The sequence below is a fragment of the Lactuca serriola genome, chromosome 4, assembly GCF_051521515.1.
Source record: "Lactuca serriola cultivar US96UC23 chromosome 4, Lser_US96UC23_V15, whole genome shotgun sequence".
Classification (NCBI taxonomy): domain Eukaryota; kingdom Viridiplantae; phylum Streptophyta; class Magnoliopsida; order Asterales; family Asteraceae; genus Lactuca; species Lactuca serriola.
In genome coordinates this window covers 166,296,303-166,312,006 of record NC_136411.1, presented here as the reverse complement: position 1 = coordinate 166,312,006, position 15,704 = coordinate 166,296,303, and the positions used below count along the sequence as shown (strand labels likewise).

The window sequence follows — 15,704 nt, the reverse complement described above, 5'->3', positions numbered from 1 at the left end:
AATTAAAATTAATTTATTTGTAATATAAGTTGGTTTTTAGCGACTCAATGTCGTTGCACCTATTCTAAACTTCTCGGACAATGAGAATTGAGAGGTAAAAGTTCCCTTCTACCTAATAACGACAACATGTTATCGCTAAACTCAAAGAATATTCAAACAATTTTTATACCTTTTTAAAGACAAAAATACCATCGTCCCTATAAATATCGTACCCTAATGATATATGATCGCAATATGATGTTTATAAAGACAATGTACTCTCATACCTAAAAATCCTACCAATAAAAATCAACTTTCATATAGCAAGAACTAAAGTAATTTAGTAGAGTATTCGGTATTTTATCTTCTCACTAATAATAATTTTAAAATAGAGTAATATATATATATATATATATATATATATATATATATATATATATATATATATATATATATATATATATATATATATATATATATATATATATATATATATATATATATATAGGATTAGGTTTATGTGAGACGGCTTAACTTTGTGAGACTGTGAGACGCAATCCTAGCCACTCATTTGGTAGATAAAACAAAAACCATTTTTAAAATGCAAAATAATTGAAATTTTTCGAAAAAAAAATTCAAATATTATTTTCGGAATTTATATTTTCCAAAAAAATTAAAAATATATATATAAAAATACCAAAAAAAGCTTAACTTTGTGAGACCGTGAGACGCAATCCTAGCCACTCATTTGGTAGATAAAACAAAAAAACATTTTTAAAATGCAAAATAATTGAAATTTTTAGAAAAAAAAATTCAAATATTATTTTCGGAATTTATATTTTCCAAAAAAAATAAAAAAAAAATACCAAAAAAATATAAAAAAATACTTTTTTATATATTTTAATAGAATAATAGAATATTCTACATATCTGATAAATCTAGTATAATATTCTAACATTCTAAAAATCACATTAGAAAATTTACAGTGTAATATTCTATTAGAATATTTCACATGTTTTTCAAAAAACGGTAACTTTTTTTATTTTATTTTATTTTATTAGGCAATTAAAGTTCCGAAAATAATAATTAAAAAAAGAATTTTTGGATTTTTCCTTTTATTTTGCATTTTAAAATCATTTTTAGATTTGGTTTCACGGTCTCACAAAATTAGCATGGTCTCAAATGAACTTGAACATATATATATATATATATATATATATATATATATATATATATATATATATATATATATATATATATATATATATATATCAAAGAAATTGGTGTCGCAATCGTTTTAGTTGAGTATAAAATTGATCATTTATCTAAAGTCTAAACCCATAAACTGTCAAAAATGACATACAATATCAAGAAAATCAATTCCAAATTACGTTTTATTAATACTATTTTTTGTATAATTTTTATAAAGGTTGGCTAAAACGAGATTTTTATTTTTCCATATAGACATCTTATTTTGACTTTTAAGATATTTTTATTAATTGAATTTGCATTGTTTTTTAGAAAAATAAATTATAAATAGTTTAAGATATTTTTATAGGCTTTATGTAAATATGTGTGCACTATGCAACAACATCATGGAGTTCACGGGTAGCCTAACCTAAATTTCCAAAAGTGGATGGGCCTACACTCGATCATTTCTAATTTTATGTGAGCTGGCTGTGGAAAATTATAAGTTTTTCAGAAATATCTTAGTTTAAATATTATTTGAAATAATGATAGAAATCGTAAATTTAAGTATCATCAGTCTTCTGTAATAATGTGAAAATGATAGTCTTAATGAAATATGTCGACCCCTACTGTGTTTGGGACTATTGTGATTTAAAGTTGTACTACTAATAATTAGTTTTTAATGATTAAATAAACAAATTTTACATTTAATTATCTGTAATATTAGGAATCGAATAATGCGTTTCATAATTTATTATTAGAAAATGAAATAATATCACTTGTTTAGTCTTTCTTTAACATGATTTGGAACTTTACTCCATTTCACACTAGAATTTATTTATAAAATACTCTAGTAATTCTTTTAAACATCAAGAATCTGTTAAGTGTTCAAACACTAATACTTTATATAACAATAGTTTATAATAAAATAAGTTATCCACTTACATAAAATAAAAACTAACTTGTAATAATTGGATCTTTTATTTGACGATAATTTTTATCACATGTCATGTTGATTGTAAAAGTATATTCTCATAGCTAAAAGCACATTTCTATTACATTTACTTTGTCTTAACATAAAAAGGCATTATCATATCCTTTGAAAGATATCCCAAATAACACGTGAATGAATCATTGAAACTTTGATTTTTACATGTAGATCTATTTAAATTCTATCAAATATCATCTAAAACGGATGTGATTCATCCTCCTTAATAAATAAAGGTTTTTTGTCCCATGTCAATCTCTCATGAGTTTTGACACTTGTCATTTTGTGGTATTTTTGAATAAATATTTTTTCTATTTGTCATTTTCTCATTTTTTTTATCTTTCTTAATTAACATATCATATTTACACCTTAATTAATAATTGTCTTAATTAAAAATAACCAATAAATTATAATATTACAACTCATATAGTATTTAATATGTTTCATTTTAAATTCAAATTTTAAATTTAAATAAACTTTTGTTTAAACCTTCATTTTTTTTATCCAACCCGTATAATATACGGGTTTCACAACTAGTTTATATAAAATATATGCTTCACTCTTGTCTAATACTTCTTGTCCAATAGCTAATATGAATGAATCAATTTTTTAAATGGAAGAATCAAAATTAGTCAAATTATTCGGACCTAAATTCATTCAGGTCAAATTACTGTAAAATTTGCCATAAATAAACACAAAAGAAAAAAAAAATCAGATTATAGGTTTATAGGAACACGAAGCCCATCATAACTGAGTTGTACATCTAAACCTTCGGTTTCTCTCAACTTCAAGAGCCTTTCATTGACTTCTTCATGATCCATCAAATGCATCATACCTTCATCAATCACATAAGGGTAGAATAGTCATTCACTGTCATTCAATTGGTCCAAGAAAGAAATAACGTTTGTTCATACCTGTAAAGAGGGTTCTTTTTGGCTGGATTTTTCGAACTTCTTCCAAAGCCTAAGGGTTTAAAAAATGCATGAGCATCAACACAATAAAAAAATATTAATGAAAATATTCTTCGATAGCATAAAAAAAACACAACCTATTATAGGCCAATAACCAAAGTCCGGAAAAACTCATATATTCATTTTGTCCCTATAAAAACTCTCTCTGGTTATTGGCCTTTAATAAGTTGTGATTTCTTGAAATTTAACCTGTGGAAGTCCAAAATGTGTTGAAGAAGATCGATCTGGCCTCAATGCATCCTGAAAAGTGAAAACACATGGACATAATATATATATATTATTAGAAATCAAAATTTTAAAAGTGAGATTTGATGTTTTATGTATGTGAATGATTACCATTATAAGTATTTCACAATCTTTTAAAAGGGGGTAAGTCGCATCGGGTATTGCACTGACATCACTGTCACAAATGAAATATTGCATCAGTCACAATCACAGTCACAGTCACAAACTATTTACCTCAAATGTTATATATAAAATTTTGTATATATATAGTATATGTTATAGAGAAATAATTTAAGATTATTACCTAATGTAACAAATGTTGCCAAAGCGGAAACCTAAAGAACGATAATTACTACCATGCCACACTGGAAGAGGAGTGAACTGATAGCACAATACACAAATTGTGAAACGAGATAAAATATTTTTGAATAAATACGAATTTAACCCTTTAAAAAAATATATCAAAAACACAAATTCTAACCTTAATGTCGTGTACAGTGAAAGGGTTTTCATCTATAATATCAAATTGCAACTCAGAGACAGCAGCTCCTGGTATGATCACGCTTTTGTCTAATAAATAGTAATGTGTTTTTTTCATCACCTGAAATCAATTTAAAAAATCTACAAATTCAGTTAGCGATATCATAACATAAAATTAAAAAAAAAAATTGGTTCGCTGAAATTTAAACATTTTTGAACCTCAAAATCACGCTTGGCTACATAAATTGGAATATATGGCTGGACATTGTTTGTCCAGTCACGAAGATCGTCTAAACCTAAAGAAAAAAAATAATAAATGAATAATTGAGTAATTGTTACTATTATGATTGAAATGAAATGGGAAATTAAAGACTAGAGACCTCCAATTGCATCAGCATGAGAATGAGTAATAATAACAGCATCTAGTGATCTTATTCTGACAAAATAAACACAGGGTTTGTTATTTTTGTGGTAGAAATATATAAGAGAAAATGAGAAAAATAAATCTTACCCATAAGTAGGGAACCATCGAAGAGCACTTTGGTAGAAAAATCTGTGAGATGAAAAATAAAAATTATTATTTGATTCTCCCAGTGATTGATACATACTTCCAATGATTTTGATTATTTAGGGTCTAAATAATCACATTTGAAGAAACATGAAATAAAACTGATTATTCAAATAATTATATAAAATTACTATCGATCCCTAACTTTTAGAACCTAGTTAACTGATATCTGATTTTGATTCATTATGAATCAGACCAAAAACAATCAAGTTAAATGTGTGTTTATGCAACAAAGTTTTGCCAATTTTCCAATCTATACAACAAACTGATCTTTTATACAAAATATGCAACTACATTTCATTTTAGGACCAAAGATTCGATATTTTACCTATAACTTGATTGAAATTTTTTTTTCTTTTTTCAAATTATCTGAAAAGAGCATATAGATGAAATCAGTGATGAAAGCATGTTTTACATACTTGCCAGCATCTATAAGAATGTTAGATATGCCAGAGGGTTTAGGATAACGAATAAGGAGGCTTGTATTGAGTCTCTTATTCTTATTTCCACGTGCTACAGCTTTTGAGCAAACCTGAGAAAAGCCATTGAGATACGCACATTGGAAAGAAAAGCAACAAAAACACATCTCCAAGCTTCAAATATTTGCTTGTGGTTACAAAATGAGTTGACTCAGTTTGATGGTTACCGGGCATTTCTTTAAGGGGTGAGTAAGGCAGCTCACTCGTGGGACTCCTTCACTGGTTCCTGTCCCCATGAATATGATTTCTGGTTGCTCAAGAGTTATCTTCTCTCCTTTCTGTACACCTGCAATAATTTGAATAGTTTTAGGTCCTACTACTCAAAACAAAACCCTAGCGTAGGTTTTAGAGAGATGAATTACAAGCTGAAACTGGAAAACAAGTTCAAATGATATTAAAATTGAAGTTCTAAAGCATCCCATCCATGATTCTTTTCGAATTTATGGCATCTCAATTCCATCGTCATCCGCTATATATAGATATAATAACATTTCACACATATATACACGTAAACATTATATTGGTAGAAATCATTTCAAGTTTTTAATCTAACCAATGGTGAAAAGCGAGAAATCAAACACATGTAACCAATTCGGGGATCACTACAAGTAAATGGAAATCAACGGAAACGAAAGCTTATCAATATCTTACTTGAATTCGACTGCAGGGAAGCATCTGAATAAATGCGATTAGATTGAAGACGAGAGCGAGAGCTCCCATAGCTGTAAACTGGAATTGAGGAACGTTTAGTGTTTGAGGAAGATAGATGTCGGGTCAAACGAGCGAAACGGGTCAGAGAAGAAGGAGAAGGACGAACTGCTCCTTGCATTAAGATCATTGGGACCCGAAAACGCTCTTGTTCTGTAGATCGTAGAACCCTTTGCCCAAGAAAAACCTTCGGTTATTACTAAAAGGTCAAAGATATTTTCTGTTTATGCAAATTTTCAGTTTCACCCCTGAGCTTATGTAAAAGCTCCAAATCCAAGCCTTATTATGGATACTACCAGTGTTGAAACTTGAAACAGAGATGGATGATTTGAATTTTGAACACGTTAAAATCCTATAAAGAAAGATTTCCTTAGAAAATGCATTGGATGTTGGTGTAGTAAACATTATTTTAAAAACTGTTACTAAAATAATTTTATCTAATAATTTTCCATTTCATCAATTTAAAGGGTATTTGTTTCACCTCTTAATGGTTCCATTAAAAAGTTGGCTTTGAATCAAGCAGATTCACAGAGCGTTTGATTGGGTTTTTATCCGCCTCTAAATGGGACATGATTATAGATGAATAAGCAAACAATTTGTTTTTCTACAAGTATCAATACTGAGTACTGAACTATTTATTGTCATTCACAATATACTATTTTACACAAAATACCATTAAAATAAAAGTATTTTATAAACACAAAGTTACCTTTTGATAGTAATTTTTTTTAGAACCAATAACGATTTGTGAAAAAGAAAATAACCCATCACCCACACAAATCATAATCATCCCAACAACATAAATTAAGCAACTAGATATACAAATTTATTAGACTTCAAACATAATTTCAAATAAGTTCACAACCACATGAAATCAACCAGTTTAAACTTTAATGTTATCCATACAAACATGGTTAAAATCATCACCACTCTAGTAACGATACTTGGTGGAGTAATCTTTAGGAGCAATCACCAAACCGCGTCCCTTCCTAGCCCCACGATACACAGTTTCAACAATGTCTATGAACTCTTGCTTGTCTTTCATGGCCCAATTGATCTTATTGTTGTTACCAGTTCCAAGATCAATCATAATATGCTTGTTCCTGAAGAAGAACATCACAGTAGATGGATCGTATAGCTCATACATTGTATTGAAGTCAGGTACCTCAGTGATGTCCACCAAGTAGATCACAGCAAAGTTCTTTATTGTCTCTGCAACTGAAGCAAGCACTTCATCCATCTACAGATCCCACAACAAGATGATTCAGTATTATATACAGATTGAGTAAATATTAACCTAAGTGACAAATATCCCCAATTTCAAAATTGGGAACTTGGGATATTGAAATTTATATGTAACCAGTTAAAATTTCGATTGAATTGAATCGTAATCCGATGGAATGATAGGAAGATGTAATAAACAGAGAAAACAGTATTTGAATTAGCGATAGAGATAGGTGAAACTAGGGTTTTACCTGCATACAAGTTTCGTCCCAATCATGGCCGAACCGAATAACCACGAGACGTTCTTCCTCGGCGAGGATCGCCTGATCGACGGCCCAGCCGGAGTGCAAGTGCGGTAGCAAGTACGACATCTCTGTCTCCCTCTTTCTTTTTCTCTCGAGAAGCGACGGCGAGTATCAAAGAAGGCCGATGTATATAGAAGCTCACACGCGGTCTTTATTATTCCGTTGAGATAAGTTATAAAATAGTCCTTCAACTATATATATTTATAGTTGATATCACTAACATTTAAACTTTTCGTTGGTTTTGCTAAATGAAAAGTTATTAAATGTTTTATTTTTTTATTATTATTTTTAACTGCAAATTTAATTTAATCTTCAACTAATTTTGAATTCCCACGTATGTCTCAAACAAAAAGTTTAAAGAAAAAGTTTTTAAAAACGTTTGAGAGCTTCTAGCTTTTAACTTTTGACAAAACGCTATAGTTTAAACAAAAAGTTTCGTTTGGCAGTACGAACGTTTAATTTTTAGTTTAAACAAAACGCTACAAATCTAAAAGTTACTTCATGTAGCGTTTAACAAAACGTTACTGAGTTTTTGAAATCAATTTCCATAATTACCTTTAAAAATATATTTGTATATTTATTTATTTTTAATCAATTGTCCTTTTATGTAATTTTATATATTTCAAAAGCTACCAGCTACTTTTGCCAAACACTCATTAAACAATTAAAAGTTACAGCTACCCGCTACACGCTACCAGCTACCCGCTTCCAGCTAACAACTATTTTTGCCAAACACGCCTTTAATATCATTGGGCTACAAGCTCTTTAGTATTAAATATTATATTTACTAGAGAATAACAACAAAGAATCTCATTAAAATGGGATAGGGAGAGATATTGGATAGAGTTTAAAAACCATGCATCTATAAGGGTCAGAGTGACTATGTTATATAGATGACATCCGACATGTGTCAAATGATAACTTGTAAGGAGGCAAACAAAAGGAAAGTAAGTCAAATTTAGTTTCACCAACCAACCTTAATGTGATGGATGACGTCTACCTCTATACTTTCCCTTATGGATCACAGAACTCAAACACTTGAAGCTCTCCTTTATATGGGTGACAATTGGGTCGGATTCAGGTTGGCGGGTTGGTTGGTCAAAATACATCAACCCAACCCAACCCACATAACTTGTTTAATTATACAAGTTTGCGGTTAGGTTTCACCAACAGTGGTGGTTTAGGGATAAAGTGATGAGCGGTGGTGGGCCAGTGGAGCACTATGTGTACCAGTAGCTTGCGGCTTTGTGTTGGTGGGTAGGTGGTTTGTGATGACGAAGGAAGGCGGTACTGGTGGGTGGGAGGAGGTAAGGTAGTAAGGTAAGGGTGAGGAGTAGTATGCGGCCTTTTGAGTAACAATGAGTCAAGGATTGGGTTTGATTTAGTACGGCAAACCGCACTCGTAAGTCATAATTCATAAATAAATATTAATCTTTTTTTTTAAATATAATATATATTGACGGGTTGACACATGAACTCAAACACATAACACAACCGACCTATGAAATAAGCAGGTTGACGGGTCTAAAATCTCAACCCAAACCTGTTTATATTCGTATTAGGTTACAGGTCGAGAATTATAATCCCTACAGTCCTTTCGCATCACTATTTAAATTACACCAAGGATACTCCATTTTAACAGTGTTGATCCGCGGTGTTTTCTCTTCTAATGTTGACCTCCAACTTTCATATGCAGCTCAAGCCATATACTTGATTGGTAACACAATGCCGTCCACAAAAAACATACACCAAAATACTTCCTCTAGATCTCATGAGACATCTCGTCCAAGATTAAGGCAAACGATATAAAGATCGAGAGTCGAATAATGATCAGTCAGATTGCAACTGATAACGGATCTTTGTCTCTTATTCTGGTTCAAACACATGACATAGACCATCATTATATATTGTGAATCATCATATCTCATGCAACCTGTAACACCGTAATTTTTTTAAGACTAAAATTTTCATTTAAATTCGCTTAATTCTTAAAACACTTTTCGTAAAAATCTCATTTTGTTTAAATTACAAAACATAACTCCAAAATCAAATAAATAATAATCCAGGATCCTGTAAAACATAACTCTTCCTCTGGTGTGTATAATCGAGCTGGTGTCATCCCGTGATCCTGAGAAAACCTGAAACACATAACACGGTAAACACGAAGCTTAGTGAGTTCCCCAAAATACCACATATTAGCCACTCGAAGATATAACTCTGTGGGCCCTCTGGCCCTAACTCTGTGGACCCTCTGGTCCTAACTCTGTGGACCTTCCAGTCCTAACTCTGTAAACTCAGGAACATGCACAGCATAAATCACATAGAAATAATGCAGTGCAACACATAACATACATAGCATACAAGATACTTTGTCACATAACTCTGGCTACCTACTCAAGGTAAAGTATAGTGAGAAGATTCACCTCGGATGTCTCTGGTAATCTCGCACGTGTATACACTGATCTAGCCTCTACCTAAACACATAAACAATTATCTCAATCAATAACGGCTCTACAGGATAGACTAATCCTTTCCATATCCTCTAAGAAGGCTAAAAGACCATTTTTACCCTTCAAATGGTCCACATGACCAATTGTTGACCAAACCCTAAAAGTCAACAAAAGTCAACTCAAGTCAACGGTCAACTCTGGCCAAACTCTTCGAGTACACAAGGGTGACTTGGCGAGTCCATGCATGTCTTCTGACTTTTCCACAGCCTCACTCGACTCGTCGAGTGAACCTTCTACTCGACGGGTTTCCACTGGATTCGTATCGCGGGGCAACCCGAATCGACTCGTCGAGTCTCCCCATGGACTCGGCGAGTTGCTCCCATGTCAACACTCATTTGACCTTATGAGGTCAGATCTGTTCCTCTAATTCATAGATCTGGCTTCCCTACGACCAATAACCACGTAAAGGTGACATACAAGCAAAGCTCACAAGGCTTTCCTTAGAGAAATGGTTCCAAGAATGACATCAAAGTCTCATTCTCTCAATGAACCAACATAAAGCATGCAAAATAAGGCCCTATGGACCTCTATGGGTCCAGATCTGGGATCTCTCACACAAAGGGACCCTATACTCATCACTACAAGCCATAGGAAGGTGTAAAAACCCTAAAATCACCAATCTCACCCAAAACAGAAAAGGGAATTCAATTTGATACCTCTACAATGAAGATACGAGCTCAGGAACTTTGAATCAACAACTCCCTTGACCTCCCTTTGCTGGAAATGACTTCTCCCTTGCAAAAATCACACTAAGAATGCTTAAAATGGCTTTATCTCTCTCACTCTTCGCTCCAGCTCTCTAGGGTACCTCTCTCTGGACTAGTAGCCGCACAAGAGGGCTATAAGGTCCTTTAAATAGGTCTTAAACCTGGACAATTAGGGTTTTCCTTAACAGCACTGACTCAGCGAGTCCAGATACCCGACTCGTCGAGTCCCTTCATTAAACAGGTCACCAAGTCGCGATCCTACTCGACAAGTTGAGGCATCAACTCACCGAGTCTCTTCATATCCCATAATAAAATACTCAAATTTCCATGTCTGGATATCCGGATGTTACAATTCTCCCCCACTTGAATTAGATTTCGCCCTTAAAATCACTCTTTAACCACTTATAGATTGAAATTATCAACCCGAAAGGCACTACTGAAATGATCTTCATACTACACCGATATCTTTCTCTATGGACACGCGAAACCACATAAAACTTCCAAAACCCAAAATTTAAACCAACTTTTTCATCGCTAAGATACTCTTTCCCAATGCCCAAAAACTCTAGTGGCTTAGCCCGCCGCCCGACCGCGTACTCGAGCGATCACCATGATATTCACTCCTCGAATATCAACCATGTTTACTCACTGGCTCTCTGATTCTCATAAGACCACATCCAACAACCGGCTATCGCTCCTCCAAACCGATCATGCTAAATCATACAAATTACGCCCCACGACTAAAAGGGTTCACACTCCACCGTGGCACATCTACTAGACTGCTATCAGAAACCATCCGAACAAAGAATCCCCAACACTCTGCCCTTAGACACAAAAGCATAACCATGCTCGCTCAGAAGTGTCCTCAAACATCGCATTCATAAACCTCAGCTCCAAATTCTATATCTCTTTTAACATCACACGAGGTCTGACCTCAACCCAATAGTTGAACCTCCATGGTTACCCATAACATGATCCAAAATGTCTCACTAAGTTCCTTCTAGCATCAACTATCTCGGCCCAGTGACACACAAGTCACAAATTCCTCTTTACCCCAAACGGATACTTTACTCTCAACTGGATTCGTCTCATGTACCCCATGGTATTTCCCGTGCTCTCGAACTGACCCTGCTCAGGTCTAAGATATTGGTGACAACAATAACCCCCCTCTTAACACGGAATTCATCTCTAAATCCGAAGCTCAACCCGCCTACCTGACGCATCACCAGAGCCAAACTCAACTTGAGAGTTTGGTCTGCCCCAAAGTTAGAACTACTCATCCCAATGAAACACTCGCCTCATAACTCATGACTCGCAACCTACGCGCAAACCACAACTCAATTCGGAATATAGCGATTTCCGACAAAGACGGAGACCCCAGTCTCGCCCCTGGTACAATCACTAGGCTCCAAAAACTCAACACTAGGGCTACTCAAGCCTAAAACTCTTCTGCATCATACTCTGATTGGAGATCACTTCATCATCACCCTCTCTTATCGTCTAGTGAGTACTATTGCTCCCTGCAGCATCATGATGACCTCTCGATGATTAGTGAATACTACGGCTCCTCATAGTATCAGAACTCCCTCCCTTTGACTTGTGATTACTACGGCTCCCCGTAGCATCACAACACCCTCTGACTAGTGAATACTACGGCTCCCCGTAGTATCACAACTCCCTCTCTCTGACTTGTGAATACTATGGCTCCCCGTAGCATCACAACACCCTATGACTAGTGAATACTACGACTCCCCGTAGTATCACAACTCCCTCTCTCTTCATCCTATAATCTCATTCTCACTACAACACCACACTATGTCCACTAACTCATGCTCCGCAGACTATTATAGATAGCTACACACACTTGACCCAAATATGCATCACAGACTCTGACGGCGACCGCCATAACAAAATACCTTCCCCTGTTGAGATCCATATTCTTAAATAATCCCTCTTGATGGCAATACCCGAAGGGCTCCCACTGGAACCGTAGATACTCAATTCACCACTTGTCGCCTCAAATTCACGACTCTTATATAATTCGGAATTCAGGAAATCATACTCGGACACCCCGGAACACCATCGCAAAACATCGCAGTGTCCTGCTTCAACCACCAATCCCATACTTACGACATCATACACGGATACCTCCATGCATTCCCTCAGGATATCATAACTATCCTTCATTTCACACAACGCGCAACTTCGGAGTATCCCAACTCTCAATCGAAACACTGATGAATCGACAATGACTCGGAACATGATGACAACCATCCGAAACTCCCTCCTTTATTGCTCAAAACACATGCAAGAATACACTGACCGACCCTGAGGTTGGTCGCCCAATCAACTTCTTTCCTTCCCATACTGCATATAATAGCCCATACTCTGAACTAGAAATTCGCAACCGCCGGTCTAACCTCGCAAGCCGATCACCTCGATTTCACCATTTTAACCTTAAAGGATTTCTAATCAGCACAAGGTCCCCGACCAACGGCCACTTGCCGTGGAGACACTCATCCTTTCTCAAACACGTACCACATGCACTATCTCGCTCTGCACCTCTCCTTGACCACCAATAACTCTAGTCTCAGGAATTCGCACCGCATGCCTCTCTATCCAGTTCTCTAATCGCTCTTGAACAATTCTAAGATCTTCTCAAAAGTACTCGGTTCTCCCCCACTTAGGGTTTGATGCATCACCAATTGGTTCGCCAACAATCTAACCCACAGACTGATTTTACCAATAACATCACACCTACTCTTGGAAGGTGATACGCAATGCCCGATGATCTCCCGGATGGAGCTCAAGTAATTCCAATTTCTCCGAATCTCCGATGAAATCCTCAGAAACTTCTCATCATGACTACCTCTAGTCATTCAGAATCTCGTACCATCCCACTACCGGACATCTCAACTGTCCATTCGTAACCCTGATTCTCAGTCTGAAAATAACAAACTACATATTCCTCATCCTCGACTCTTCAACCAACGTTCCATCACGTGGGTTGTAATAAGAGTGGATTCCTCGTTACCACACACGATACTTATCATAGACAATAAGATCCACCGCCCCAATATCCTCTCCTTGATCGTCTGTTGCTGCAGCTAATACATGCTCTACTATGCTCAGATAGGGTGTATCCTTGTCCTTAACCATCTCAGTCTCCGCTGACAACCTGCTCAGGCTCTAACACTACCTTTCGGCAGACATACTGCCCAAATACTCCGATGAAGGATTGTAACCAAAGCCACCCCACAGGGCTCACCCCCATCCTTGGAAACCAAAAATCTCAATACCTCTCCTGTTTCCCACAGGAACAGAAATAACACTACTCAGGTCACAGAAAAGGACATCTCCATCATCGGCTGAGTGCTCAACTCATGCCACGATCCTCCATAACCACCATCTCTACTCATCCTTGAGTCTTGCAACTACATATGACATCTTACCAAGAATACTTTGAAATGCTCTCGACCTCCCTTTCAAGGGATGCCTCTTCGGACTCAATCATGGCCCTTAGGCCTAAAACCTTATTGCGTCCAATCTCCACCTAATCAATCATGACCGGATAACCGGAGAACCACGAGCATCATTTTCTACGAACCATGGTACTCATCCCATGGCGTCACTTCTCAATCCGCTATGATGCATGGTATCCGAACCATGACATCACTCCTCAATCTGCTACGATGTATGGTACTCGAACCATAACATCACTCCTCAATCTGCTACGATGTATGGTACTCGAACCATAACATCACTCCTCAATCTGTTACGATGTATGGTACTCGAACCATAACATCACTCCTCAATCTGCTACGAAGTATGGTACTCGAACCATAACATCACTCCTCAATCTGCTACGATGTATGGTACTCGAACCATAACATCACTCCTCAATCTGCTACTTAGAACCTTCAGAATACTCCCTGTATCGAGTATCGGTCCTCTGCTTTCGGTAGTACGGGCCCATACTACCTGCCACATCTACCCATATGTGACATCCCCATTTTCACGGCCAGAAAAGACCGATTTTGTTTATGCTTTATAAAAATCAGAGTTCTTCTTTTAAAAAATGTTGCGGAATTTGTTCCTAGAAAAACACGATAAATACGTTATTAAAACATTTTCGAAGAAACATATTTTATTCATTTTAAAATGTTTGGGATGTCATCGTTAATACGAAAACATAAGCATAAACAAAACTTACATTTATTTACACTAGTGATCTACATCTCTTTAAATCTCTCAGTGTAATGTGACTTCATATCAACACTTGTGATATAAATAAACTGAGTGGGTCAGGTTGGGAAACCTGGTGAGTACATAGGGTTTTCAACCCATAATAATATAATTATTATGTTCAAACAATCAAACAATCAACCCAATTACCCATCCTCATTATCTTCTTTATTCTTAAGGATCTACCCTAAGAATCAACCATTCCTCGTTCATACATTCCTAAGGAATCGGCACGAAGTCCATCGTCATCGAGGTTTAGGCACTAAGTCTGCATAGTCGCCATGGTTTTGGCACCAAGTCTGCATGATCACCAGTGTCTAGGTATCAAGTCTGCATGATCACCAAGGTTTAGAGTACACCGAGTGAACACATCGTTCACAACACCTACAGGTTGCGAGCCTGCTAGTGTTCCACTGGACTATCTAGAATAGTCTGTGGTTGTCATCCATACTCTGTTGAATGACGGGGACATCGTTTGGGAAAAAGGCTTCTCACATCGTACACCTCTCACCCATACCTCATAGTCTATATCACCTCTCAACTCATCGTCCAACTCATATTTCATCCATTATATCTACCCATGTTTTATCCCAACATTTTCGTAGATATAAAATACATATATAGTTTAAATCATTTAAAACATATATAAAATCTTTCACCGAGCATAGACAGCAAGTAAACAGACAATATGCACACATAGCACGTAGTAAATACTTCATAACTATGTGTAGTTGAAGGGGACCATGCACTCACTTGAAAGGTGGTGACTCAGTACTCGGACAGCGCTTCGCTACTCTCAAAACAATTTCCTTCGATAAAACCTAGTATCAATACCACTAGGGTTTAGTCTAACGATAACCGCAACAAATTAATAGTCTGACTATTATTATTATTATTATATAAGCGTTAATAACACTCAATATAACTCATAATAATAGCCCAAATAATTATCTTAAGGACCTAATAACATTCCTATAATTATTTGAATGCTATACTAAAAATTGCGTAAGCGTAGCATACTTACAGCGAATTTTATCGAAAATCGGAACTTAATTGGAGCAGCGTTTCGAAACCGAAAGGCTCTTTTTCTCGGGACTCCGGGAGCCTCGGGGCTTCCCTCGAGAGCT

The 15,704-nt window shown here is 35.6% G+C and overlaps 2 protein-coding genes across 2 annotated transcripts; both read right to left on the bottom strand.

Moving 5' to 3' along the window:
* Window positions 1-2,743: 2,743 nt before the first annotated feature.
* LOC145102890 (Metallo-hydrolase/oxidoreductase superfamily protein) lies at window positions 2,744-5,780 on the bottom strand. The gene is made up of 12 exons (XM_079040397.1): window positions 5,530-5,780; window positions 5,046-5,164; window positions 4,819-4,931; window positions 4,343-4,384; window positions 4,212-4,267; window positions 4,051-4,127; window positions 3,833-3,952; window positions 3,656-3,732; window positions 3,463-3,526; window positions 3,316-3,366; window positions 3,070-3,118; window positions 2,744-2,990 (listed from the first exon to the last, which is right to left on the bottom strand). The coding sequence occupies exons 1-12, from the start codon at window positions 5,714-5,716 to the stop codon at window positions 2,872-2,874; spliced, it is 1,074 nt and encodes a 357-aa protein (XP_078896523.1). The 5' UTR covers window positions 5,717-5,780; the 3' UTR covers window positions 2,744-2,871.
* Window positions 5,781-6,390: 610 nt separating this feature from the next.
* Window positions 6,391-7,273, bottom strand: YLS8 (mRNA splicing factor, thioredoxin-like U5 snRNP). The gene is made up of 2 exons (XM_079040396.1): window positions 7,062-7,273; window positions 6,391-6,826 (listed from the first exon to the last, which is right to left on the bottom strand). Exons 1-2 carry the CDS (start codon window positions 7,179-7,181, stop codon window positions 6,518-6,520), a joined length of 429 nt encoding a protein of 142 aa, XP_078896522.1. The 5' UTR covers window positions 7,182-7,273; the 3' UTR covers window positions 6,391-6,517.
* Between the last annotated feature and the right edge of the window lie 8,431 nt (window positions 7,274-15,704).